The sequence below is a fragment of the Capricornis sumatraensis genome, chromosome 6, assembly GCF_032405125.1.
Source record: "Capricornis sumatraensis isolate serow.1 chromosome 6, serow.2, whole genome shotgun sequence".
Lineage (NCBI taxonomy): Eukaryota > Metazoa > Chordata > Mammalia > Artiodactyla > Bovidae > Capricornis > Capricornis sumatraensis.
In genome coordinates this window covers 114,448,698-114,474,523 of record NC_091074.1, presented here as the reverse complement: position 1 = coordinate 114,474,523, position 25,826 = coordinate 114,448,698, and the positions used below count along the sequence as shown (strand labels likewise).

General features: G+C 50.6%; 1 protein-coding gene across 1 annotated transcript in view; it reads right to left on the bottom strand.

Annotated features, from left to right (window-relative positions):
- Positions 1 to 25,826, bottom strand: part of PAPPA (pappalysin 1) — a 254,703-nt gene that overhangs the window by 19,275 nt on the left and 209,602 nt on the right. Inside the window, exons 18-21 of the mRNA XM_068974426.1 lie at positions 20,866 to 21,013; positions 15,749 to 15,858; positions 4,688 to 4,759; positions 61 to 159 (exon numbers count right to left, since the gene is read on the bottom strand). Of these exons, the coding sequence (XP_068830527.1) occupies positions 61 to 159; positions 4,688 to 4,759; positions 15,749 to 15,858; positions 20,866 to 21,013 (429 nt within the window). The remainder of the gene's footprint in view (positions 1 to 60; positions 160 to 4,687; positions 4,760 to 15,748; positions 15,859 to 20,865; positions 21,014 to 25,826) is intronic.

Here is a 25,826-nt window from a genome sequence, read left to right as displayed (position 1 = left end):
CAGTAAGTTGGAGACACCTGCAGGGGTGGCTGCAGAGAGGGGGTGCCCTGGCCTACCTACCTTTTTGGTCTTCACTGTAGAAGCACAGCAATCTCCACCGTCATAGTTGCAGAAGGCGCGGTTGTTGATGGCATCACAGTAATTGTCTCCCATGAAGGGCTGGAGAGAGGCAGGAAGAAGGGAGGCCTCATTAGCATCCTGCAGTGAGCGGCGACTGGCTCCTGTAAATATTCAGCTGTCTCTCTTCTTCTCACAAACCTCTGAGTCAGCCTACCTGGCTTCAAATCCCTCCACCCTTTTGGACAAATCATCACGTCTGCCATTTTTAAAGACTCTTAACTAGCCAAGATCTTTCCCCACTCAACTACAGTTATGCTAGGAGACACACACTTATATGCTGGGTGCGCAAAAGCACAGGAGAGACCACTCTGTCCTCCTGAAGAAATAAGAGAAATAAGAAAATCTGACCCCTCCCCTACTTTCCTGGAAGTAGATATTTACAACCATAATTTACAATAAAAATATATGCAAATACACTGGGAAGCTGAATGTAAACTAACAAAGAACTAGAGAGACTGAACCTAAGAGTTCATTGGGATTTGGCACAACGGTTGGTGTGTGATTGCAGGCACTTTCTCCTCTAACACAAGAGTATAGATATACTGGACATCACACAGTTTCCATGTTTGTTTTCCTCTTATTCTCAAAAAAACACATGAGGTAGGCATTGCTCTTCCCACTTTACACATTAAGACCTTGAGGCTCAGAGCAAGAAAGGGACTTGGCCACGAGCAAACTGGAGAGGCAGAGCAGAGATTTCAATCTAAGCTGACATCTCATTTTTCTTTACCCTTCTAGGTTATATCTAGAATATGCTGATTTCTCTCTTCTCTTCCCCGTGTTTCTCCAACTCTGTGATGCTTGAAAGATGAGGAAAAGATGATGGCGTTATTACTGATGTGAACCCAGAGTCAGCTTAGGGCAGAGGCAGGGGTCTCTGCAACCCCCAGCAGTTGCATTTCCCACCTGAACACTTAGCGTACTGTCTAACCTGGCTGGCTATTCGGTCATTTTGAGTAAGTGGCTTATTGTCTCTAGGCCTCAGGGCTCCCAGTGGTAAAACAGAGGCAGGATTAGACCACTGTTTTCTCAAAGCAATGAACTTCCCCCTCCCCTCATCAGAGGTAATACTGTGTAACCCTTTAACATAGAAAGGAAATGAAAGTGAAACTTCTCTGATTAAAGTTCGGGTTGGGAGTCTCTGATGCTCAGTGACTTATTGATGAGAAAGAAGATGTCAATAGCTGGCTAAGGCCCCTGCATCCCAGCACAACCTCTGTGACCCAGCCGTCTCTCCCTCCCATCCTGACTTCCTGTGGGCTTGCTCTGGGAGAACCAGATTCACAAGGAGTCCAGCCTGTGTGGCATCCTTGTCTCTTGCATGTGTGCTCCAGAGTCACAGAGTCTTTGTGCCACCAACTCTTGAGGCCTGATTCCATTTCATCACCACCCTATTAGGGTCTAGAAAAGATCTTAGCAAGGCAGAGCCAAGAACAGAGAGAGCTGTGCTCAACTGTGTGTGCACATACGCAAGGCTGTGAACTCAGGTGGGACTCTGCCCTGTGACTGCCGTAACGGATACATTAGCCACATTCATATTGGAGCAGAGGCACCAACCACAAAGGATCAGCCCTTTGCTCTTTTCTGAGCCTTAGGAGATCTGTCTGGGGGCTCTCTTTCCTATGTTCTTTCTTATATCATATATAAGGACTGATCACAGAAACCAAAAGTCCTTTTCATAAAATAAAAAGAACTGGCTTGGTAAAGGAGTAGCTGGAGAAGAAGGGGAGGAAGAAAAATAAAAATAAAATAAAAACAAAATAAAAGCGTTTTTTTTTTTTAATTGGGCCACTGAAAAGTATCTCCAATCTCATTTCTAGCTACTCTCTACTATGTACCCTTTCCTGCTGCTATATCCACCCACCTACCCCCCCAACCATCTATCCATTCATCTTTGATTCAATCCTATCTGTTGAACACCAACTAAGTGTCACACATTGTGGTTTAAAAAAAAAAAGATGTAATAATGAGTCAATGAATTGAGTTGGCCAAAACGTTTGGATTTTCCCTTCAAGGTTATAGACTAACCTGAATGAACTTTTTGGCCATCCCAATAGAGCCCCTCCTCCTCTAGGCCTTACACTGCAGTGAAGAGGCAGACTTTGGTCACAGGCTCACTTATCTAATTGCTGATTTTAACTTTGATAAGAGCTTGGGAGGAAAGGTACATGACGACGTTAGAATTAAGAGCAGGAAGATCTGACCTAATCAGAGAACTCTATGAAGGAGTCTCCGAGGAAATAATTGTTTCGGCTAAGATCATAAGATGGGTAGGAGTTAATCAGATGGGAGATTAATCAGGGGGTGGAGAAGGGAGGCTTTCTATAGAGAGAGAATCGCGTGCGAGAAGCTCTACAACTTAGAGGTTTCTTCTCTCTCTGGTGTTTCTCACGCTGCTACTTCTACTGACAGTGTGTTCTGGAAAACAATTCATCCTTCAAGACAGAGCTCAAACATCACCCTTCCAAAATGCCTTCCCTATGGCCCCTGGGGCTCCATGTGCTTCTGTGGCTTCCTGTGCCTGCTTTGCTGATAGCTCTTGGTATATCAGTTTAGAATTCTCCTTTATCCTTATCTTCTTCATCTTCTTTATCCTTAGGGACAGGGAATGTATGTCATCCATTTTTATATCTTAGATTTCCTAGCAAAATGCTGGCAATTTGAGCAAACCTTTATCAAATATATTTTCCTTAAATGTTTATCTTGTAAAATGATCAGTAAAAGGGCAGACGGTTGCATGGAGGAAAGGTAAGAAGATAGCTAGATGAGTCAAGAGAGCTTAGTTACTGTTCTCACATGACTAAAAGCATTGCACTCTCGGAACCTAGACTAGTGCTGGGCACAGAATAGGCCCCCAGTGAAGCTTTGACAGACAAGCAATTAAATTACTAATTTAGACACAGCTTGGGGCAGAGGGTAGGGGGGCTCAAGGTTCCCAAACCATTTATCAATCTTGGCTCCTGTAGATATTCCAGGATGATAGCTCCTCCCTAGACCCAGCACTTGTGTCTTTTCTAAGCATACTTTTCAGCCCAGATAAGAGACAAACTATTAGAAGGCAAGGGGACAAGGGGGCAGCTGCAAGGGCAAAGGCGATAAGCATCGCTTGGCAGAGCTCAGAGCCGGGCAGGTGAGGGTCTCCAAAACCTTAGTGCTGAGTCAAAGGAGGGATCGAATTCTGCTGTCACACTGGTCGCCCAGACTGCCGACTCGGCAGAAGGCATGCCCAGGTAACCCAAGCTTCCTTTTTCTGAAATGCTGGACTGATCCAGAGAGATGGCAGGATGCAACTGTCTCGGGTCCTTGGCTTCAGTTTTGCCATTTCTGCTGAATCTTGGGAAAAAGAGAGTTCTTAAAAACTACAGTGTCCTCTGCCTTAAGAAGATGCCATGGGAGGTCCCTAACCCATATACAGAAAGAAATATGACCCGGGGACTGTCCTGTGACACTGACAGGTCAGGGGGTGGTCTGTGGGCAGGAGTGGACAGTGGAGGAGAAAATTCACAGGCCTGGAAGTCAGGAGACCTGGGTTCATGCTTCTGCTCTAGGTTTATTACGCTGTGCAACCTTGGACTGTTCCATCCCCGCTCCAGCCCTCTTCCAGTCTACCCAACAAACAAGGAGGCTAGATCACATTAAGAGCCATTCCAGTTTGGCATTCCATCGAACGTTAGAGCTGGCTGCTAGCTAGGTCTCAGTCTCCCTATCATTTAGAAGAGCATTCTGGTTGTGACATTTTAAGAATTCCATCAAACACAAAGTTTCCTAGAGCAGTCTAGTCCTTTCCACCTGGCTTTTCCTGAGAGGGGTTTGAGGGGACCACAGAGATATGGGTATCCACCTGGATGGGATCTGGGGCTTCCTTTTGGATGCCAGCCGAAAAGACTCAGGTGGGCACAGAGGTGCACAGAATGTCTCTGACCTCCAAGGACAGCACCCCCTTGAGAACACAGGTGACAGGCCACGTACCCTGGCCCTGCCCCTCCCCAAGCTTATCACTGATACCCAGGGACAGAGCTCCAAAATGCCAAGTTCCAAGGGATGGCTTCTCTGAAGGGTCAGAGGAGCTGTTCCGCCTCCAGCTCTAAGCAGTTGGGATAAGGTGCCCCCTGTCTCCTTTGGAGTTGATGAACACATGAATGACAAAGATGTGAGGCAGAAGGAAGTGATCTGCAGGTAATGGTGTCAGAAAAAGTAGAAATTAAAGAAAAGAAACCTGCCTCACGTGGTTCTGAAAAGTTAAATGAGTTGATGCTGGAAAATGTCTGGTGTATCAGAGCTGCTAAATCATGGACTCTCTCACTCCCAGTCTCCCTTTCAGAGGCAACAGTATATTGAGCCAGAAATACCTGGTCTGGAACCCTGACTCTGTTAGCCATCCAATGTGTGTCTGAATGTGTTTGTTGCCCTCTCTGTGCCTCAGTTTCATGAGCTGTAAAACAGGACTGCTGACTCCTATCCAAGAAGTCTGTTAAAGGGGTATTTAAAGCACTTAGCAGGCATAGGAAACGTTACCATGATTAACAGTGGAGTGATAACCATAGTGGGACCATTTTGAGGAACTCACCTCACAACCTTTGACACAGTGAATCAGAGCAGGGTGAGGATACCACTTGAGACCAGCCGTGCAGACAACTCTCTGCAAAGAGAGGGAGAAAGAGGTTAGATGGGCTTGCGGCGGCGAGGGAGCCATCTCTTCACCGGAATCGCATTCAATGCCCCTGTTCCCTTCTTGGATCTTCTGAGTCCTGACCTCACCCTGGCATTTACATGGAGAATCTGCCCAGGTACCTGCCTGAACTGGAGCCACAAGATTAAAATAATGTTTGTGTTCACTGTAGGGGTCGTGATTCTGTATTTCTCTGGCAGGAGTACGAGAGGAGGAGAAGCAGGCCTGCAGGACGGGGACATGATCGGGAAGACACTTCAGGAAATTGCTGGCTGTTTGCCCCGTGGACAGAGTCGGGGATAGGGTGGGAGGAAGGGTAGAGTGTGTGTGTGTCTGTGTGTGTGTGCACACGTGTGCACTTGCACATGTGAGCACAGGCATGTCCGAGTGCGTGGCTGCAGCAGGGAGATGGAGCAAGGCATGGAGCAGGGCTGCCCAAAGTCGGCGCTGAGGACCACCCTAATCACGATTGCTGAAATGGCAGCCTCGTCACTGCCTAGGGTCTAGGGCATCTGAATCCCTGAAGCCAGGACGTGGGACTCTTGTGTTTTAAAAACAAGCTTTCCCAGATGATTCTGATACACACTACAGTTTGAGAGTGGTGGGCTAGAAGATGCATGAATGCACCTTTGGTTTTGGAATCCTGGACAGGCAGAAAACCCTTTCTGCTTCCACCTGCTGCCACCATACAGGCCAGCTCACCATGTGGGGTCGCAAGAGCCGGACATGACTGAGCGACTAAACCACCACCACCACTCCCGAGGCGCCCACGCTCCCATCTCTGTGACTTTGGCCCTGCTGCTCCCCTTCACGGCAGGCCCTTCCTCATCATGTCACCTGGAGAATCTTTAGTTTCTTTTATGTTTCTGTGCAAGACTACCTTCCTCGAAACTCTGTAATGGCCTGTGTGGGGAAACTATCTAAAGAAGAGTGCTGGGTGTGCTAAGTCGCTTCAGTCGTGGCCAATTCCTTGTGACCCCATGGACTGTAGCCCACCAGGCTCCTCTGTCCATGGAATTCTCCAATCAAGAGTACTGGAGTGGGTTGCCATGCTCTCCTCCAGGGGATCTTCCCGCCCAGGGATGGAACCCATGTCTTTTATGTCTTACATTGGCAGGAGGGTTCTTTACCATTAGCGCCACCTGGGAAGTGGATGCATGTGTAACTGATTCACTTTGCTGTACGGCTGAAACTAACACATTATAAATTAACTATGTTGTTGTTTAGTGGCTAAGTCGTGTCTAACTCTTTGCAACCCCATGGACTCCAGCATGCCAAGCTTCACTGTCCTTCATTATCTCCTGGAATTTGCTCAAACTCAAGTCCATTGAATCGGTGACATCATCAAACCATCTCATTCTCTGTCACCTCCTTCTCTTCCAATAAAATAAATAAATAGCATATAAATTTAGAATTAAAAAAAAAAAGACTACCTTCCTTTGTGATGATTTCCCCAACCCCCTCAGGCAGAACTTAAAGGTATATGTATATACATTTACTTATAGCCACCCTGAATAAAATTATTATTATAATGACAACTAAAATGTATTGAGTGCATTTATGGTGCTATTTACTTTATTCATTTTCTTATTTATTTCTCACCAGCATGCAGGAGGTGGGGGTGGGCATTAATCTTGTATCATAAGGAGGAGAAATTCCCCAAGCTCCACAGCTGTTAAGTGAAGAAACCAACATATGAAACTAAGCATATTTTTTAGGAATGATTTAAGGTGGCTCATAACATAAAATCCAACACAGTAATTTTTTAAGGAGGTGAAAAAAATAAAGAGAAACACAACTAGGAAAATAAAAGGCTAAGGCAGCAATCCCAGAAGCTCCCTTTTCTATTCTGCCATAGATGCCCTACTTTTCATGCCACATTACAATGATTTGTTTATCTATTTATCTATTTTTAATCTTTTAGCCACGCCATGCAGCATCTGGGATCTTAGCTTTCTGAATATCGATCAGATTTATGCCTCCTGTATTGGAAGCACAGAGTCTTAACCACGGGACGCCAGGGAGATCCTACAGTGATTTATTTTTAAAAAATTAATTAAAATAACCTGGAGGCAAATGCTTAGCTTGGTCATGACAGGTAACTTTGTGTCAGGGAGCAGCCACTGAAGTCTCCATGGCCAGGTCTCAGCAGAGTGCCAGTTGATTAATTTTAATTAAGAGATGAGCAGTCACAAGGGTCAGACTGTGGAAAATCCATGTGACCAGCCCATTCTCTCCCCAAGGGCAGACCTATATGGGAGCAAAGCTGGGATTAGGTTTCCTGGTGAGCGTGGGATCACATGACTCCAGGATTTGGCTGAGGTTGGAGTGGGTGCCTTGCTTCTCTGTCCAATTTCTCTGGTTCACCCTGGGTCTTCTGTGCCTAGAATGGTGCCTAGTACATGGAGGATGAGCAGTCAATATTTATGTTATATATGAATGGATCCATCTCAAAATAGAGATGATTTTACCAAGGGACACTTGTTGTTTTCTTTACTTGTCTTCCTGGGCATCTCTGGTGGCTCAGACAGTAAAGAAACTGTCTTCAATGTGGGAGACCCAGGTTTGATCCCGGGGTTGGGAAGATCCCACGGAGAAGAGAATGGCTACCCACTCCAAATGGCTACCCACTCCAGTATTCTCCAGAGAATTTCATGAAGAAAGGAGCCTGGTGGGCTACAGTCCATGTGGTTGCAAAGAGTCGGACATGGCTGAGCAACTAATACTTTCATTTTTTCTTCCAGAGCAGCAGAAAAGCATTTGGAAAGCCCAGCAGAGTGTCTAGCTTAGAGGACCAGTTTAGCGTACACTGAATTAATTACAGATCTCGGACAAACAACCTAACTTGGGATCTGCCAACTACAGTCTCACAATGTGAAATCTACTCGTTAGCCCCTCCTGCCCCTGTTGACACTGTCTGCCTTCTCCTAAAACACAAGGTGATGTGTGGGCAAGATTGAGCACCGAGGCATGACAGACATGGGTGCATTTTTGACTTGAAATTTCCCGAGGTTAGGTTTTCCCATCTGCACAATGGGTCCTGAAAATGTCACAGGCTTGTGAAGATGCATTAAGAGAAAGTATGTGGAAATGGTTAATCCAAGACTAACAGCTGCGGGTAAGAGGGCAGGCCCTGGTTTTAGACATCTCTGCCCACCCTCATCCCCACCCCCGAGGTTCAGGATGGAGCATACCAAACAAATGCATGTTGATCCAGTGAAAAAATGTGAGAAGTCTAGTCCCTTCCTTCCAGTTCAGCTACTTTCTCACCCCTCTGCTTCCTAATCCTGGGGGCCAGAAGAGGAGGGGACCACCTACTTTCATCATCTGGCAAGTTTTAACCAGACTTCCATCTCTGGGTCTGAGCGTCTGTTCCCGGCCAACATTCAGGGATGTTGAAGGAACATTTCAGCTATGGGTCAACATTCAAAAAAAAAAAATAAGCGCAAAGAGCTGGACACGACTGAGTGACTGAACCGAACTCAAGTAGCAGAAAACAGCAGGGTCGGGACCCACGAGGGATCTGATGCCCACCCCCACCCCTATTTATCTGAGACCTAACTTAATCCATCCGTGCGAGTGTCTCAGTGTGGTTGTACACGTTTCTGTCAGTTGAGGTTTACCTGACGTGAGTTCAGAAAAAGGACTTTTATACTATCTGCGTGAGCCTGTTTATGTTTCCAAGTCTTCTGGATTTTCCACTATTCCTCAGGGCTGCACGCCCCACCTGTCGCCCTACAGGGCCCCTCTGTCTGCCAGGAGGAGTGGGAAAGGGGAGCCAGCAGGAGCTGAAGGAAAGACTCGGCTGTTTACACCACGTGCTGGGAGACCCCGGATGGGTCCCCACAGAGGCCAGCCTTGCTCGTCTTGATGCCAGTGAGACCTCCAGCCCAGTCAGAGCCCTTTCAGACTAGGCTTTGTGAGACAGCTTTCTTTCCTGCCTTGCTCCATAGGAAGGACAGACTGTCTCTTCTTGGCTGCAGTGGCCAGCACCACTGCCAATGCCTCCACCGTCATCGTCCATGACACCAGCACCATCATCTTCACCAGAGCCCCACGACCATCATCATCAGCAATAGCACCAGCACCACAGCATCAGCACAGGACCACCAACAGCTCCATCGCGGTTCTCCCTCGCCTCAACACAAAACCCTCTCTTTAAGCACATGGTATGCTCCAAACCTTGTGCTCAGAATTTTCATTTAACATTTACCATAACTCTGATATAGTTACTATATCATACATATATGATATACGTACTTTTTTCATGCATACAGCAAAATGATCCAGTTATCTTTTCAGCTTATATTCTAATGTAGGTTATTACACTGAGTATAACTCCCTGTGTGCTTGTGATAAGTCGCTTCAGTTGTGTCTGACTCTGTGACCCTGTGGACTGCAGCCCACCAGGCTCCTCTGTCCATGGGATTCCCCAGGCAAGAATACTGAGTGGGTTGCCATTCCCGCCTCATAATTCCCTATGCTATATGCTAAACCCTTATTGCTTATTCATTTTATATATAGTAGTTTGTATCTATTAACCTCATACTCCTGTATGTCCTTGCCTCCCTCCCTCTCCCCTTTTGTAACCATAGTTTGTTTTCTATATCTGTGAGTCCGTGTCTTTTCTGTATGTAGATTCATCTGTACGGTTTCTAGATTGCACATATATGTGGTATCATACAATATTTATGCACAATTTTTGATGCTGGTTTACACAAGAGGAAACTGAGATAGAGAGAAGTTAAATAACCTGCCCCAAATCATACACATAGGTAATGACAGTCAGGAATTAAACTCATATCTGTCCTATTTCCAGATTTGTAATTTGAAAACTATATTCTCCTTCAAAACCCTCTTGCTCCCAAACCGGTAAGCATGGAAACACTCACTGTTTTGACAGATGGAAAGACCAAGGTTCAGATGGAAAGACCAAGGTTCAGAAAGGTGGAGGGGCTTCGAGACAAACACAGCAGAAGCAGAGTGTTTAGAAGCTGAACCCCGGAGAGGACGGACCCGAGCAGAGCCAAAGACGTGAGAAAGAGTCTTAGAAGAAACCCCTTGTTCCAAGCCCAGACCTCATACCCTCTCTGATGTCTTCTGGGACAAGTCCTCCTTTCTTCTTTATTTTTCCTTATTTATAGGACCTTCTGTGGGTCAGCTGCATAAGCTGTTTGTTTTTCCTTTTTTATCAGTTACTGAGCTTCTGGCTTTCTTCTGCGTAAGATTTTTTTTTTTAAAAACCTAGGTATTTTCCACCCTGTACCCCTTGTTTGAAGAATGCCTTCCATTTTGAGGTAGCTAATCTATGTTCATTGCAAGAGTTAATGAATAAATGACCAACTGAGTGAATGTATAAGTGCATCCCAGAGTGAGTGAGAAATGGCTGGTCTCGGAACACATCTCCCCACCTCCGGGCTTCCCTGCAGGGCACAGGATGTCTCCTTCTACACGCTGGGTAGACTGGACTTTGTTTTCACTCAGAACAAACACAGACTGGACTTTGTCTTCACTCAGAACCATTCTACCTCTGACCTTCTGAGTCTGATGCCTTCTCTTCCAGGAATGAATGGTGCACCCTTTGTCTAATGTATTGCACTTGTTTATTACTTATACCACGTAAGGTGGTGGTCTTGTAGGACAGAATGCATCGGCCTTAGTCCTGGGTGCTAATCCTGATTCCATCACACAAGTTACGTGCATTGGGCGGTGACAACCTCTGAGAACTTCAGCCTCTTCCTCTGTAAAGTGGTGATAATATTGATCTCACTGGAGTGCAGTGAATTCCTCACAAAAAGTGCCCATCGTGGCACAACGGAGGGTCAGGACGTGGCGCTTTCCCTTTCCTTAACTCCCTCCCTCCTCCTCCTCCTCAGCCCTCCTTTCCTCTCTCCCTTTCTCTTTCCTTTCCTCCTTCCATCCTTTTCCCAGAAGCTCTTAAAGAAGCCAAGATCCCAGCTGTTGTTGCTGTTGTCCAGTCACTCAGTCGTGTCGGACTCTTTGTGACCCCACGGACTGCTGCGCGCCAGGCTGCCCTGTCCTTCACCATCTCCTGGAGTTTGTTCAGACTCATGCCTCTTGTGTCAGTGGTGTGATCCTAGCTACCTGGAGGCATTATGCCCCTCTGAGGTTGTGGGCTGCACCTCCTATCGGGGAGCTTTCTCCGCCCTAAGCAGGGGGACTGCAGAGCAGACTGGAGGTGCTCCTTAGGGGCTGATGCAGGAGGGGCTGCCCCCTAAATTCTGAAGGTCCAGCCTCAAAGAGTGTCTCATCCAGAGGTAGCCAGCCAACAGCTTCCAGGCTACACAGCCCACAGAAATGTCTGGCATGGCACACAAAGCGCTCAGTCAAAGTCAAAATTCAGTTCAGTTCAGTTCAGTTCAATCGCTCAGTCATGTCCGACTCTTTGCGACCCCATGAATCGCAGCACGCCAGGCCTCCCTATCCATCACCAACTCCCGGAGTTCACTCAGACTCACATCCATCGAGTCCATGATGCCATCCAGCCATCTCATCCTCTGTTGTCCCCTTCTCCTCCTGCCCCCAATCCCTCCCAGCATCAGAGTCTTTTCCAATGAGTCAACTCTTCGCATGAGGTGGCCAGAGTACTGGAGCTTCAGCTTTAGCATCATTCCTTCTGAAGAAATCCCAGGGCTGATCTCCTTCAGAATCCCATATTTTAAAAATGAGAGACTTCATATTTTAAAGACTTCAGATTTCTTATACCCAAGGAAACAAGGAAACTCTGGCCACACGGAGCCCACATTTCCACGCTGTCACACTCAGCTGGCGGCTCCCCCTTTGGCAGCCAGAGTGTGTTTCTCAGTTGACCACAGTCCCCACCATTCCCTGCAGTCTCTCCAGCCTTAAGCTGGAAGGGTATTTGCATCTATCACAGAGAGTTTGCACTGTCCTATTGACTACATCAGAGAAAGGTTTCTCTGTATCTTCACTGCTTTGCAAAGCGCATGTGTGGGAGGAGGCTGGAAAAGGGGGAGAGCTTGAAGGAAAGGACAGGACAGAGTTTTTCTCTGAAGGTAAAACATATGGCTACAAGAGAATTTCTTTGGATATTTATGCTAAGATTCCAGCTACATGAAGTTCAAAAGTAAGCAAATCCAACAGAAGAGACCTTGGCGGTGGAGGCATTGCCTGGCATGGAAATGTGTCTGAGAAGCTGTAAAGGTCCCCACCCTGATCTGCACCTCACGAGTGGACATAGCGTGCAAACTGACCAAGCCTTATGCTTAAGATTAGCATGTGAGCTTTATCTCAATAAGAAAGTGACTGCATTGGCAATACCTTATTTCTTAGGTTGGGTAGTACGTACACAGGCATCTGTTTTATTTCAGTCTGTCTGATATATCTATACTACTGCAACTACGACCCTTCAGTATTTAGAATACAAAGTGACACACTTGGCCTGCTTCACCCATTTATCCCACCTGCCTGGTTCCCATGGGTTTTTGAGTCTGTGACTCTTGATTCCAGTCTAGCTCTCGCTTCACAGAAGGGGGAACTCTGGCTCACACAGCAAGCAAGTGCCTGGGCTGTCTTGAACCTTGGTCCCATGACTCAGCCACTGTAAACAGGAGCATCTGCTGTGCCCTGGGCCCCAAAGGGCTCACCAGGGTCAACACGGTGAGCATGGGCCTGCCTTCACAACGGTTGCTCACCCTGCACATGAGCTCAGTGTCGATATTCCAAGTTACCTAGGTGGTCCTTGTTCTTGTCATATGTGCCAACCTATGTCTAATGCTTAAAACAGAGCCTGCTATGTGGTGAGTGCCTGGGGTGGGCCATAGCCGGCTCCCAGGGGCTCATGAGAGGCAATCGTGCCCATCTCTTCTGACTTGTGTTTAGCAACAGTCACTTGGAGTATCAGCAGCCTGCTGTGGTGGGAATATTTACACCACAGCAATGGGCAAGTGCTACAATCAGCGGGTGTATCTGTGGGGAGAGCTGGCTGTCAGCTACTTAAGCGATAGTAAACATTTCCCCTTTATTATTATTATCATGGAGGTTGTAGGCAGCTAGAGTTAACAGCAGCATCAGACTGACCTGGATCCCTCTTCAGTTCCTTGTAGGGAAAAGGTTTCTACATATGAGATGCCATTTCCTCTACTGGAAAAAGGGAGACTAATTCCTGTCTCATGGGTTGTGAGTGTGTACGTGTGTGTGTGTGTGCGTGTGTACGTGTGTGTGTGCGCACGCGTGCGTGTGCGTGTGTACGTGCGTGTGTGTGTGCGCGTGCGTGTACGTGCATGCGTGTGTGTGTGTGTGTGTGTGTGTGTGGTGGGGGCAGGAGTGCAAATGAAGCCGGGAAGGTGTCTGATCCAGGTCGGGTTCACAGCGGGTGTCAATTACACATCAGTGCTCACCTCTCACTTTCTTACACGGGGACAGTGGTTGGTGCAAAGCCTTGCCCTGACATCCACCTCGTGCTGGGGCTCGGAGCAAGCCCTCTGAAAGCAGAGGGGTGATCAGGGCGGGCTTGGCCCAGCCCTACCAGCCCTGCAGCTCTGTGTCTGCAGCTCTTGCCACACCGGGGGCAAGGGTGCAGCAGAGGCCAGCGTTTCTGCCTGATTCCTGGAAATCATCAATCTCTGCCCTTCGCCCTCCTCCCTTTTTCTACCACATTTTTTTTCCTTCTGGATAATGAGGCCTCCGGAGACCAGTGGAGGTCTGAACCTCGTTACAGCTCTCCGGGTAGGCCGGCATCAATAAGGGCCGGCGGACCGGGGACCTGGGCAGGGGCGGGGGCAGGCAGGCGGCGGGTGGGCGACTGAGGAGGGGGGCTTTGCAGACTTTCAAATCCCTGGATTTATTTCACCATGAATTATAACTGAACTCTTTAGTGCCCGGGGCTCATGGAGGGAAGGGTGGAATTCAGCCAACAGGCAGAGGGCAGAGGGGTGGGGGCCCCTGGTCTGGGTCCCAGGCAAAGAAGACCTCTGGCCTTAGGATGTGAGAGAGGTCTCTGGTGTCCGCTCTGTGCAGAGGTAGGTCCCCTGCCTTTGGTGCATGGGAGGCGGGGGGGGGAAGGGTGCTAAGGGACAGTGGGGTGGCTTAGAAGGAGCTCTCAGTCACGATCCTGGTGCTGCTTCCTGTGTGACCCTGGCCCAGCCCCCTCCCCTCTCTGATCCTGTTTCTCCATCTGTACAGTGAGGGGGGCGTGTGTTGATGATCTCCATCTGCCTTGAGATTGACATACGGTCTCTGTGTGGGCACCTGGGTGTGTACACAGGACGCTCTGGGAGCATGGAGCTCTGTGGAGCTCTGGGTGGGGAGTGGGGAAAAGCACGCTGAGTGTGAAAAACAGATGAAGGAGCCCAAGGTCAGGGACACAGATTGGTCTCTTGGATGTGTGCGAGAGTCAAGCAGAGAGACAGACAGGACAACAGGGATGGAGGCCAAGAAGGTGGGCAGGAAGGAGGTGGAAAGAGGTATAGAGGTCTCAGGAGAAGGAAGAGAGAAACAGTGGAAACAGAGGCAGGCAATTCTTGTATCTCCCTGTATCCAGAAAATCCTTCGTGGTGACATCTGCCCCTCTTGACGAGTGGTACCTTCATGAGACTAGCAGGACCTTCTGCAGAAATATGTGCTTGGTTGCGTGTTCTCTGTCTTCACCAAAATCACATCTATCCTGACCTTGCCCTTACCTCTTGGGAGCGGTTTCTCAGAGCTATCTAAGATGCTATCTCCCGGGCTATAGTCCTCATTTGCCCCAAATAAAACCTCACTCACAACTCTTAAAAAAAAAAAAAAAGAAGAAGAAGAAAACAGAGGCAGGAAAAGGGGCACTAAGTTGGAGACGGGCAGAGAGTGGCGGCAGGAGAGGGGAGGAGGGAGGGGCGGCAGCCTCGGGGTGCAGGGGGCAGCAGAGGGGCTGGCAGGCCAGCCAGCAGGGAGTGCTGAGTGAGGCCTCGCCATCACACCCTCAGCTCGTCTGGGAAACAGCACACCTGCTATCAGGTTCTGCCAGCTCTCTGAGCAGGATCTGCAATGGGCAGGCGGGCAGACGGGAGCCCTCCCAGCGCCTCAGCAGAAAGGCTGGTGGAGAGACACAGCTGAACCTTCCCGGCGCCCTGTCTCCATCTCTCACTTCCTCCGGTGTGTGGAGCCAACACGCCAGGGCTGACACGTGACGCGAGGGATCTCGCTGCCCCGGGGGACACGAGTGGGGCCTACATCGGCTCTGGGGGCCCCGATTGATCAGGTGACACGTAGGAACGCGGGGCTGGCCAATTCTGATGGGAACTTGGCCTTCCACACCTGCCTGGCGCCATGGGGTGAGCACAGCCCTTGGACTCAGGCTTGGGGTCGAACCCTCCTACCGGACCGCCGCCCACCCCCGAGGTCTAGTGTCCATGAGGAGAGGATGCAGATAGTGGCCCTCGCTCCCTGGGACTGTCCTGAGGTCTAAACAGACCTCTGTGCTAAGTGCTGGGTGCGCAAACACGGGAGGTGCTTCATAGACAATCAGTATTACTAGGTCCCCATATCACATATTAAGTGCTTTCCACCACCCAAGTGAAGCATGAGAATGATACCAGAAGACCTGCCTATGGAGTGTCCAAGAGCTTCTACCAGAGAAGCCGTGAGCCCTGCCCCGACGAGCGAGGACGTTCCCGCCAGGCAGACGCAGCTTCGGGGTCTTCTCTGCTCCTTCACCCCAGCTGTTCTTGGAGCCTCAGTCTCCTCATCTGTAAACGAGGTGCTTTGTCCTTTTACTCCCTGGCCGTCATGGGGATTCAGTGGGATGCTACATAACAGCCTTAGCACAGGGGCTGCCGGGGGGAAGGACTAAATGCTTACAGCTTGGAGAAATGACGGTGAACCAGTGCCCGCCCCACGGAGCAGGTGTGGCCGTCAGATGCTTTCACGAATGGAGAGGGACTAATGCAGGACCAGGGCGTGTCAATGGTCAGCAAGGTCATTTTCCTCCCGGTCACTCACCTGTACCCGCGTGGGGTTCAGCCAGTGCGGGATGTCGCGGACGGTCACATTCACTGGCAGGACGATGGACTCGCTGTTGTGGTCCAGGCAGGACGTGGTGCACTCTGACCCTGCGGGGAAGCAGAGAGGGAGGCAGCGGCTCAACCCGTCTCCTGATGCCAAGGAGACATCTCTGGAATGGACCCAGCTGCCCGCTGGACCCCATTGACCTAGGCCATCCCTTAGGGGCAACGGGAAAGAGAGAACCCCCCACCTCCAGTAGGGCCACCTCTGGTCTCCCTGACGACTCTCTCGTCCCCAGGCCAGTTGACACCCACTGCCACGCTCATCAGCCCTGAGCCCAGTTTGGTCTGACTCCTCCTCTGCTCAGAAACCCTTCCAGGGTTGCCCACATCCAGGACAAAGTGCAAAACAAACCCCTTTGTCCAGCATCCATAGCCCCCCATGGTCTGGTCAACCTCGTCTCCCGTGAACCACCTCACACACTCCCACTAATTGGACTGTGCTTGGTTTTCCACCGGAATCCCCCATATGCCAGCCTCTAAACTCTTGCCCCTGTGTATCCTTTTTCCTGAATTGTCCCACTGATTGACCTTCTCAAGGTCAAATCCTACCGGCTCTTCAAAGCCCAGGTCAGATCCTCCAAGAAGCTTGCCCTGATTTCTGCAGCTGAGTGAGAGCAGCGTTTGCCATTGGTGAATCCCACTCCAGTGCTGGCCCTGCCCCCCATCCCTCCTTTCCACAGTGACAGTAATGCCCTAGGAGGGCAAGGATGGGGTCAAGTCCTCTCTGAGCCTAACCCAGCACCTGACACACAAGATTTGCTCCGCAGGCATCAGCCAAGTGAAGGGTGAGCATGTGAATGCCGCATCAGCGTCTTAACCACACTCTCCTCCCCCAGGGCTGATGTTCACACCCTCCCCTGTGCTCTCAAGATCTTTCCCCCCCTCTCTTCAACGGGTGCATGACAATCAACGATCTTTCAAACCTTAATCCAAGTGCCCTTGCTTGGAGAAGACCTCCTCTCCTGACAGCCCATACCCTCTCACAGGCGCCTGTCACAGACTTTGTCACTGTTGTGTCAAAAGTTCTCTTCTCTGCTCGCCTGTAACTTCACGAGGCTGGTGCTATCTATCTGTGCCCCTTTCTATGCCCAGAGCCTGGCACTGTGCCTGGTGGATGGCAGGCACTTGATAAATATTTGTGAAGTGAGTGAAAGAGACAACAGTGAGCAACTGCACAGATGGTTGAAGAAATGAATGAGTGAATGAATGAAGGGCACAATGAATGAGGGAGCAGCAGGCATTTAGGTATCCCAGGGAGCAGGAAGTGGGCACATAAACGAGTGAGCATGAATAAATGACTGAATAAGCGGCTAAAGGACTGAAAACATGAATCAGGCAGTGAGTCGGTGAAGGCACCAGGGCCACCACGGAAGCCCTCGGGCCAGGCGCTGCTCCAGAGGACCTTCAAGCTGCGGGCGGGCAAGACGATTGAAAGTTGACTGATTCATTCTCTGTCCTGACCTCAGTGATTCTGAAGTCTCCTTAAAACCAAGCGTATCCCATGGGATGTCCCCAGGACTCCAGAAAGGTCCTCATTCATATGGACAAAGAACGGACATGTCAGAATCTGACTGGGGCCCTAGGGAGGTCACTTCCCTGCCTTAGTGTCAAGACCACCCTTGAACACTGAATGGTTTACGAGAGTCAAAATATTTTTCTTGAAAAATATCCTCTACTGTTAGCCAGTCCAAAGGCTCCCTTCCAAATGAGTGTATGTATATAAACAGAATGCATATATGTATAAAGGAAATAAATATATGTGCATATATATATATATATTTGCATGTGTACATACAGTTTATCAGGGCCCTTCTGCTGCCGTCTTGTCATTCTCTTCAATCTAAGCAAGTCACAAAGTCTGAAGAGGGACCGGGGTGGAATGGCAGGTCTGGGACAATCTGTAGAATCTCTTTAAACACGGGGCCCCTGAGCCCAGAAGGCAGGGGTGGGAGGTATTTCTGGTCTGGTCAGCTGGCTCTCACCTGCCACTCACCCCCCTGCACACTCAGCCCTTGAGACTGCAGTCTTCACACCCATCTTGGGGGTGAGAGGGTGAAGGGTGCAGAGCTTGAGTTGCACAGCTGGTGAGGAGGGGGCCGTGAATGAAAGCCCACGCCTTTCCAGCTTCCAAACCCCGTGACATACAGTGGAGACACAGAAGGGAGAGAAGAGAAGGCGGCGGCCGTGGAAGGGGACAGAGAGAGGGGAAGCGTGAGCAGGGAGAAAAGAAGCACGCAGAAAGACACAAAAAGAAGAGACGAGAGTCCGAGGTGGGGGTCCCTTGGCCCTCAGAGAGACTCCGTGGCATGTGTGTGTATCAGGAGATCAACTGTAAAGATTTCACGGAGCCAGGCTGTGATGGAAAAATCTTTTTGGAGAAATAAGACGCCACCTCTGAGAAACAGACAAAGGCTGTTCACCCCAAAAGGGGGAAGAAATAAACCTGGTCCACCCAGGAGGCCACGGCTGCCCTGTACAGCAGACACGGCTCAATCCCTCTCTCCCGGCGGCGGGCTCCGCTCTGCCCTCCCCCTGCCACAGCGCCGGGCCTCGGGACCAGGCGGCGTGTTGTAATGTATGAGCCCTAATTGGCATCATTACAGAGCGCTGATCTCACCAGGCCCCCGCCTCCTCCTCCCGGGAGGAGCAGGGAGGTGGCAGGGACCTCGGTGGCTGTCACAACTTTCTGGGAGCTTCTGAGAGAGGACACAGACCTCCCTAGGCTGCTCGGGGAGGGCCTGGAGACAGATGCTCAGAGCGGCTCCAGAAAGGGGGTCCCAGCCCCCAAGCTGGCCGCCCACCTCACCCCTGCCTGCTTAGGAGGCCTCTGGCCGGGGCCCCTCTCCTTGAGGGACGTCTACCCCAGGAGGGCTCAGCCCAGGGGGTGGGTGGAAGGAGAACAAGCAGGAGTGTTGGGCAGGTAGGGGGAAGCTTTGCTCCTCTCTGCTTCAGCATCTCCTTCAGAGGCCCCGGGGAAGGGGGCTTTTACTCTCTCAGCCCCCTCCAGCCCTCCACCCCCACCCCAGATGGCCGTGCTCATAAAACCACATCGGCATGGCAGTGAGAACAGGGGGTACAGAGGCGGGGAAGGGGATTCCGGCTTCAACGTCAGACAGACAGCCTTCCCTCTCTGCTCTGACCACGAGAAAGCTCCGGGGGTGAAGGAAACGCTGCTGTCACCACTACGCCATCCCCTCCACCCCCCAGCAGCTCTCGGCCAGTCTGCTGGCGAGCAGAGAGCCAGGCATGCTGGCTCGTTTGCGTGTGTCTGCGACTTGCAAGCACAACAGGTGCAAAGCGGCCACGTGGTGTATCTGCCACGTGTGTGTGTGAGCTACACGTAGGTTTACGGGTGACGTATCTGGGTGGTGTCTGGCTGATGCGTCCATGCTAGGCATGAGCTTACCACACAATGGGTGTGTTTGCGTCTGGTTGTGAAGCGTGCACGCTCGTTTGTTTGTGCATATATGAATATATGTGCTTGAAAGCATCAGTGGATGCAGATATGCAGGAGTTCTGGTTTTAATCAGGATTTTTTTTCTCCTAGGGTTGCTCAATGCCAGGCACGAGTGTGACGGAGTATTCATGTACGTGTCCTGACTGAGTCAGGGGCAGGGGCCCCATCACAGACAGAAGTGCCCAGAGCCATGCACACCCCTCAGGAATGATGGAGAAAGTTTTGGCCTTGGGATGGAGCAACCAACGCTACTGGCCACCACTCTATCTGTTGCCCCAACTTTCTAGAACGCCTATACTGGCACATCCGATGAGACCCCCGCCCTCTGCAACCCTCCTGCTTAGGGTCCTTTGGATCGGTGGCTCCATTAAATCTTAAAGTACCTTGGGAATCAGCAGGGAGGGGAACCATGCCCTTGGGTGTTTTCTGAGCCACGCTGCACTAACGGGGGAGGGCTGATCCCTACTCTAAGCTCAGCTGAAGAACCTCTGTGGGAGGCTCTGCATTTCCATCTTTCAAAGGAAGTGGTCAGGCCCCCTCACCCCTCTGCTCTCCAGCTGCGGGTCTCCCTTCTGGATGTGAAACGATAACCACGTGAGGGTGAGGAACACGCTGACTCTGTGTGGCTGGGAGTGAGTGTCTGCACAGATAACCCTCTGCTCCAGACATCCCTGGTGATCGTCCCATAAATCACACTGGCCACGAGAAAGGACATCCAATTCCCTGGGCTTTTCATCATGGTCAATTAAGGAATCCGCCCAAGAGGTCAGAAGCACTGCCCTCCACTGAAGTCAGTCTCCATGCAGCTCCCCCGAAAGCTGTGGGCCTGTGATGAATGTATCTGTCCAGACGCCTGGTCTCCACCAGGCCAAGCCCTGGCATCAGACCCCAGGTTGTCTCCCTTCACTTGGCGAGCTAGCCTATGACCACGCAAAGAATATTTTGAAAAAGCTGTTTCTCCTTATTTTGGAGGCAACTGAAATGTCATGGGAAGAACTCGGGCTTTGGAGGAGTGGTCTCAGGATTCAGGCATGTTCTATCATTGCTTTGAGTTTCAATTTCCTCGTCTGTTCAAGGTTCTTGAGAGGATAAGAGATCACATCTCTAGAGAGCAGGGCACAGCGCTGACCCACGGCTGGTATTATGAATGATCAGCATCACATGTATTTTAAGATTTACCAACAAGGCAGCCACACTGGGTCACTGCTTCCCTAAATCGGATGTGGATTTTCATACCTCCCTCCCTTTGCCATGTTGATCCCTCTGTCTGGAATGCCACTTCTTGCCCAGTGAGCTCTGGCCAATCCCTATGTAAGCAGCCCTTCCTCTAGGAGCCTTCTGTGTCCCTGAAGGCACCAGTCAATGCTTCTGTCCTCCAGTGTAATCCCACACACCCACCTAACATTGCTTCGCCGACATCTGTGCCCTGAATTCTCTTCCTGGGAGGACAGGGTCTGGTCTCATTCCTCTTCATTTCCCCAGTGCCTCGTGCTGAGAGAGGTGCCCATTATCCCAGCAGGACACAAGCTCCAAGTTCTGGGGAGGATGCGCAGCCCCCTCACCCGTGCATAGCTCACCACCCACGCCCATCGTACCTATGGCATAGCCCTCAGGGCACTGCAGCTTGAGGTTGCTGTTGAGCTGGTCTGGGGCCGAGCACTCGCCTTGCATCTCCTGGCAGACGTGGAAGGAGCCACTCCAGGTGCCGTCTTTCCGGCAGTGGATGACGTTGTTCCCGCGGCCCTGCACGCCACAGAGACACAGTCAGGACCGAGAGAGACCCCACCCTCTGAAGAAGCCTCCCAATGTTTCATCTCCGCAGCGCCCTGGAAGTATTCCAAAACAAGTTCTTCACCATGGTGGAAACCCAACCAGCCTCCAACAGAGTCACTGCAATGTCTCCATTTTACAGATGGGGACACTAAGGACTCAGTTGGGGAAGAAATTTGCTCAAAGCATTTTGGAGAGTTTAACGCCCAGATTTCCTACATCCAAGTAGTGTTCTTTCAGAGAGTCCAATCAGATGAACTTGTTTGGCTTTTTTTTTTTTGTGATTTAGAACGCAGGGGACCACATGCACCCCGATGTTTACAGTGAGTAAGCATGGGTCTTGGAGCCATTTGTCAGGAAGCAGTCACACACCAAGGCTCAGAGGGTAAAGGATCTGCCTGCAATGAAGAAGACCTAGGTTTCATCCCTGCGTCGGGAAGATCCCCTGGAGAAAGGAATGGCTATCCAGTCCAGTGTTCTTGCCTGGAAAATCCCATGAACAGAAGAGCCTTGCGGGCTAGAGTTCATGGGGTCACAAAGAGTCGGACACAACTGAGCAACTATCACTTTTCACTTTCACCCCAGGCATACTCCAAAGCTTGCTTCATCTCAATCTATGAGAAAAAATCCCAGGCCCCAGCCCCCTGAGAAGCTTTCTCTTCCAGAGCCTCCCTTCCCCTCCCTCCTTCCTCTCTTCCTTCCTTCTACTCCATTCCATTCCAGCAATAATGACACCGGGAGGGTAGCGTGAGGAGGCTTCTATATGCTCCCTCCCTCCGAGTCTTTACAATTGGCAATATCCCATCTCTCAGTCTTCCACAAAGCCACGGGCAAACGAGCCACTTTCCACTAACTTTCTAACAGAAGGTCCAGCTTTGCTGAAGTTTCAGAACCATCCCCAAATCCAAAGACCATTCCTTAGCGTCCATTCCAGGTGTAGCTCTGTCAGGCCCAGATGTGAAGTCAGCCAGTATTTGCCCCAGAGAGATGGCCAGAGAGTCGTGAGCTGCCACCAACATCAGTATGACCGTGCCCAGTGACCATGCTTGTGTGCACACGGGGAGGGCAACGGGATGTGAGGGGCAAGCAGGGAAGGCTTCTGAGAGGAGGTGACAGATGGAAAAGAGTTTTCAAGGGTATGTATGCAGAATCAGGCAAAACAAAACATCTGTGGAAGCCAAAGGGCATGAGAAAGTTTGAGCAGGAGGTCATGGGGCAGGATGAGCTTGTCAGGCAGGTAGGGGCCTTAAACATCCACTTATGAAGTTTGGGCTCTACCTCCTGGGAAATGGAGAACCACAGACCTTAATAGTTTCTGCACAGGGAGTCCACCTATCTGAGAACAAGCTGTATATTGTCCCCTTCTTTTAAGTTTATGATAAAAAAAAAAAGGAAACTCTACATAAGACCAGAGGAGCTGACTGTGCCCCACCAGCAAAAAGACCTGTGGATCGACTCCTCTCCAGCCCTTCAGCCCCCATTCAGGCCTCCCGAGCCCTCACAGCCTCAGCTCTGCCCAGTTCTCCAGCTCCCTGCTCCCCACAGCATGACTGCCAACCCTGAGCATCGTCCACTGCCTGCATTCTCAAACGCCCCACGTGAGGTTTCACCTGGCCAGGCTTCTTCTGCACGAGTTGCACCTTCTGTCTGCTCTGTCTCCTCCCCCCACCCCCTTGACCAAACACAGGCACAGAACTTGCTGGCAGAAGCATCCTGTCCTAATGCCAGCCCCAGGCCTGCACACTGCACTAGCCGAAGGCCTCAGACATCCGCTGCCTCTTTATCATCTGCTCCCTCCTAAAAGGTACCCTCTTGGGTCACCCCTGCACCCCTGGGGGCCTTCCACAGTACTTCACAGGTCCCAGCTGCATGGCCCATTCACACATCACCCAATAGGTATTTTCGTTCACTCAGGAACAGTTTAACAAAAGATGGAATGAGTAAGTACAGAGATGTGGAATGAATTTGTTTAAAAAGTAAGAAGAGAAATGCATGGATGAGGAAATAAATGAATAAATGAAGAAATGAGTGAATATGCGAATAAATGAACAAGTGCATGCGTGAGAAAACAAACTCTTGGAAAGGGCTGACGCAGGCTGGAGCTGCCCTGAGAAAACAGCTGTAAGGAGCTGGGATTTAGAGAGAAAGGGGCCCCTCTCTGGGCCTCACGTGGGCCAGCATGAGGAGGATCTGGTGGCGGTGGAAACCTCTGTGGCCACGGAGAAGGGTGGCCCATCCCACGCCCACAGCTGTGGGGTGATTGCTGAGTCCACCCAGAGGTTCCGTGTGAGCGCGGGGAAAGTTTAGGCCACTTTCTATGGCTTCAGAGAACCCCGACTCTCCCTCCCAGAGCCCCAGGCCCCGTAATTCTGCTGGGCCCTCGGGGGAGTAGGAAATTGACCCCAATTTCCTGGAGCCTTGGCCTATGGTGCACTTGGCCTCCAGCCCCTGAAGGGCTGCAGACCTCAGCACTGCGTGGGCCAGAGCTGGCTGGGAGCTGGGTTTGCAACAGAGAATGTATTAGGGCCGGCTGGAATCTGCGCAGGGAATTTCACGCCGGGGAGGCGCCACTACAGAAAAGGGAAGCATAAAGGCGCTCTGGTCTTGCTGCATCTGGTCTCTCTCCCTCCTGCCCAGCTCATCTGGCACTTTCTGCTGCTGACTGAAGGATAGAGTCCTTCTGATAAGATACCTTGCACTTTCAATCCAGGCTTGCTGGAGGGCCGCCAGCCAGGGCTTCTACCATGGGACCCAGATGGCACGCCCAGCCCCTTCTCTTGCTCTGCACACATCCTTCCTTTGAGTCTGTGGTCATCTGTCTCTCCTGCACACTTCTTTGGATTCCCACACCCACACCTTTCACCCTGCAGTGCCTTCTACATGGCAGACTTCCCGGAGCCTCTCTGGATTTCATGTCCTCCTTTGGGAAAAGATTTTTGTGCACTTAGGGTTGCCTATCACCTGGGTGCAGATGCTCAGAGCAGAGCCATGCTGCTGAGCCCAGTGTGACCACAGAAGGCCTAACGCGCAGGATCCAATCTGGGAAGACTAGCGCCCTGGGGACCCACTGGACCCACTGACACGGAGGATCCAATCTGGGAAGACAAGTGCCCTGGGGACCCACTGACACTGAGGATCCAACCTGGGAAGACCGGAGGCCAGGGGACCCACTGTGCATCTCAGAATGCGCAGTGCTGCATGCTAGGGTGAAGTTTATCGCCAGAGGGCTGAGCACCTCTCAGCAAAGGGTCTTGTCTCTCTGTGCCTGTGCCTCCATCTGCAGAAAAGCATACTGTGTGGGGCTGCCCTGGTGGCTCCGTGGTAAAGAATCTGCCTGCCAATGCGGGAGACACAGGTTCGGTTCCTGATCCGGGAAGATCCCACGTGCCACGGAGCAACTGAGCCCATGCACCGCAATGAGGGAGCCTGTGCTCTGGAGCCTGGGCTGCAACTACCGAAGCCTGAGTGCCCTAAGCCCCTGCTCTGCACAGGAGGGGCTGCTGAGAGCCGTGCACTGCGACTGGAGGGCGCCCCCACCTCGCCGCAGCTGGAGGAAAGCCCGTGCAGCGACGAAAGGCAAGCACAGCCCCAAATAAATAAATAAACACGAATGTAAAAGAAGCATACTATGCTTTCTCAACATACTATGCTTTCTCCTCTTTAACTACACGGGTCCCCCAAAAGCCATAAGCATATAATACAGTGTCAAATATCTGCTACGTGCCAGTGTTTTACACACAGTTAAAAATGCTGTTAACAGTGCAGTTAGTGTGGAAATCATGTCCTTTTTACAGATTTGAAAACTGAGGCTCAGCTAGGAAGTGAAAAGGTGAGGTTTTAAATGATGCTGGTGTGATGGTTAAGAGTCTGGACTTCAGTTAAACTTCCCAGGTTCCAATTCCATCTCTGCAACCTTCCCACTGTGTAGACTTGGGGAAGTTCCTTAACTTCTCTATGCTTTGGTTTCCTGTTAAATGAGCCTGGAATTCACTGCCTGAGAAAGTCATCACGGGGATCAGTGAGTTAGCCTATGTGAAGAATTTATAGCTTAACACACAGATCAGGCTCTCTAAAGTTTAGCTGAGCTCTTAACCACTCTCTTGCACTGTCTCAAAGGGAACTTTAGCATCAGCCCAATCATTACCCGCATTTGAGAAATGGCAGCTGCCAGAATAGAGAGGCGGCAGGGCCGGAGCCAGGCTTTTCCCCGTAAGCCTCTGTGCTTTCCTACAGTGCAGGGGAGTGGAGATGGGGAGGAGAGGCTGGGAGATGCACAGAAAGGGAGACCCCGACTTCTAGTTAGCAGAAGTGGAAATAAAACAGTGGCAGAGAGAAATATGACAGCAACAGAGCAATTCAGCTCAGTTGTTCAGTCGTGTCCGACTCTGACCCCACAGACTGCAGCACGCCAGGCTTCCATGTCCTTCACCATCTCCCGGACTTTGCTCAGGTTCATGTCCACTGAGTGGGTGATGCCATCCAACCATCTACACAGTGAACCACAAGGTATAAAGGAGGCGGCTGACCTGATAACAGCGACCTCAGTTCTGCCTGGACTTCCTCCTAGTTGTAGGAGGTGGGCAAGACACCTCAACTCCCTGAACCACACCTCCCTCACATGCAAAATGGACAGTAATGCCAGACACTGCGGGGCTTACATGTCTATACAAAGCACTTAGCCCAGACTCACTAGAGTACACGCTCAATAAATCGCAGCTGTTGTTTATTATCTGCCTCTGTGTCTGGTCAATGGCCTCACGTGCATTTTGCTTCCTCCCAGTGAGAT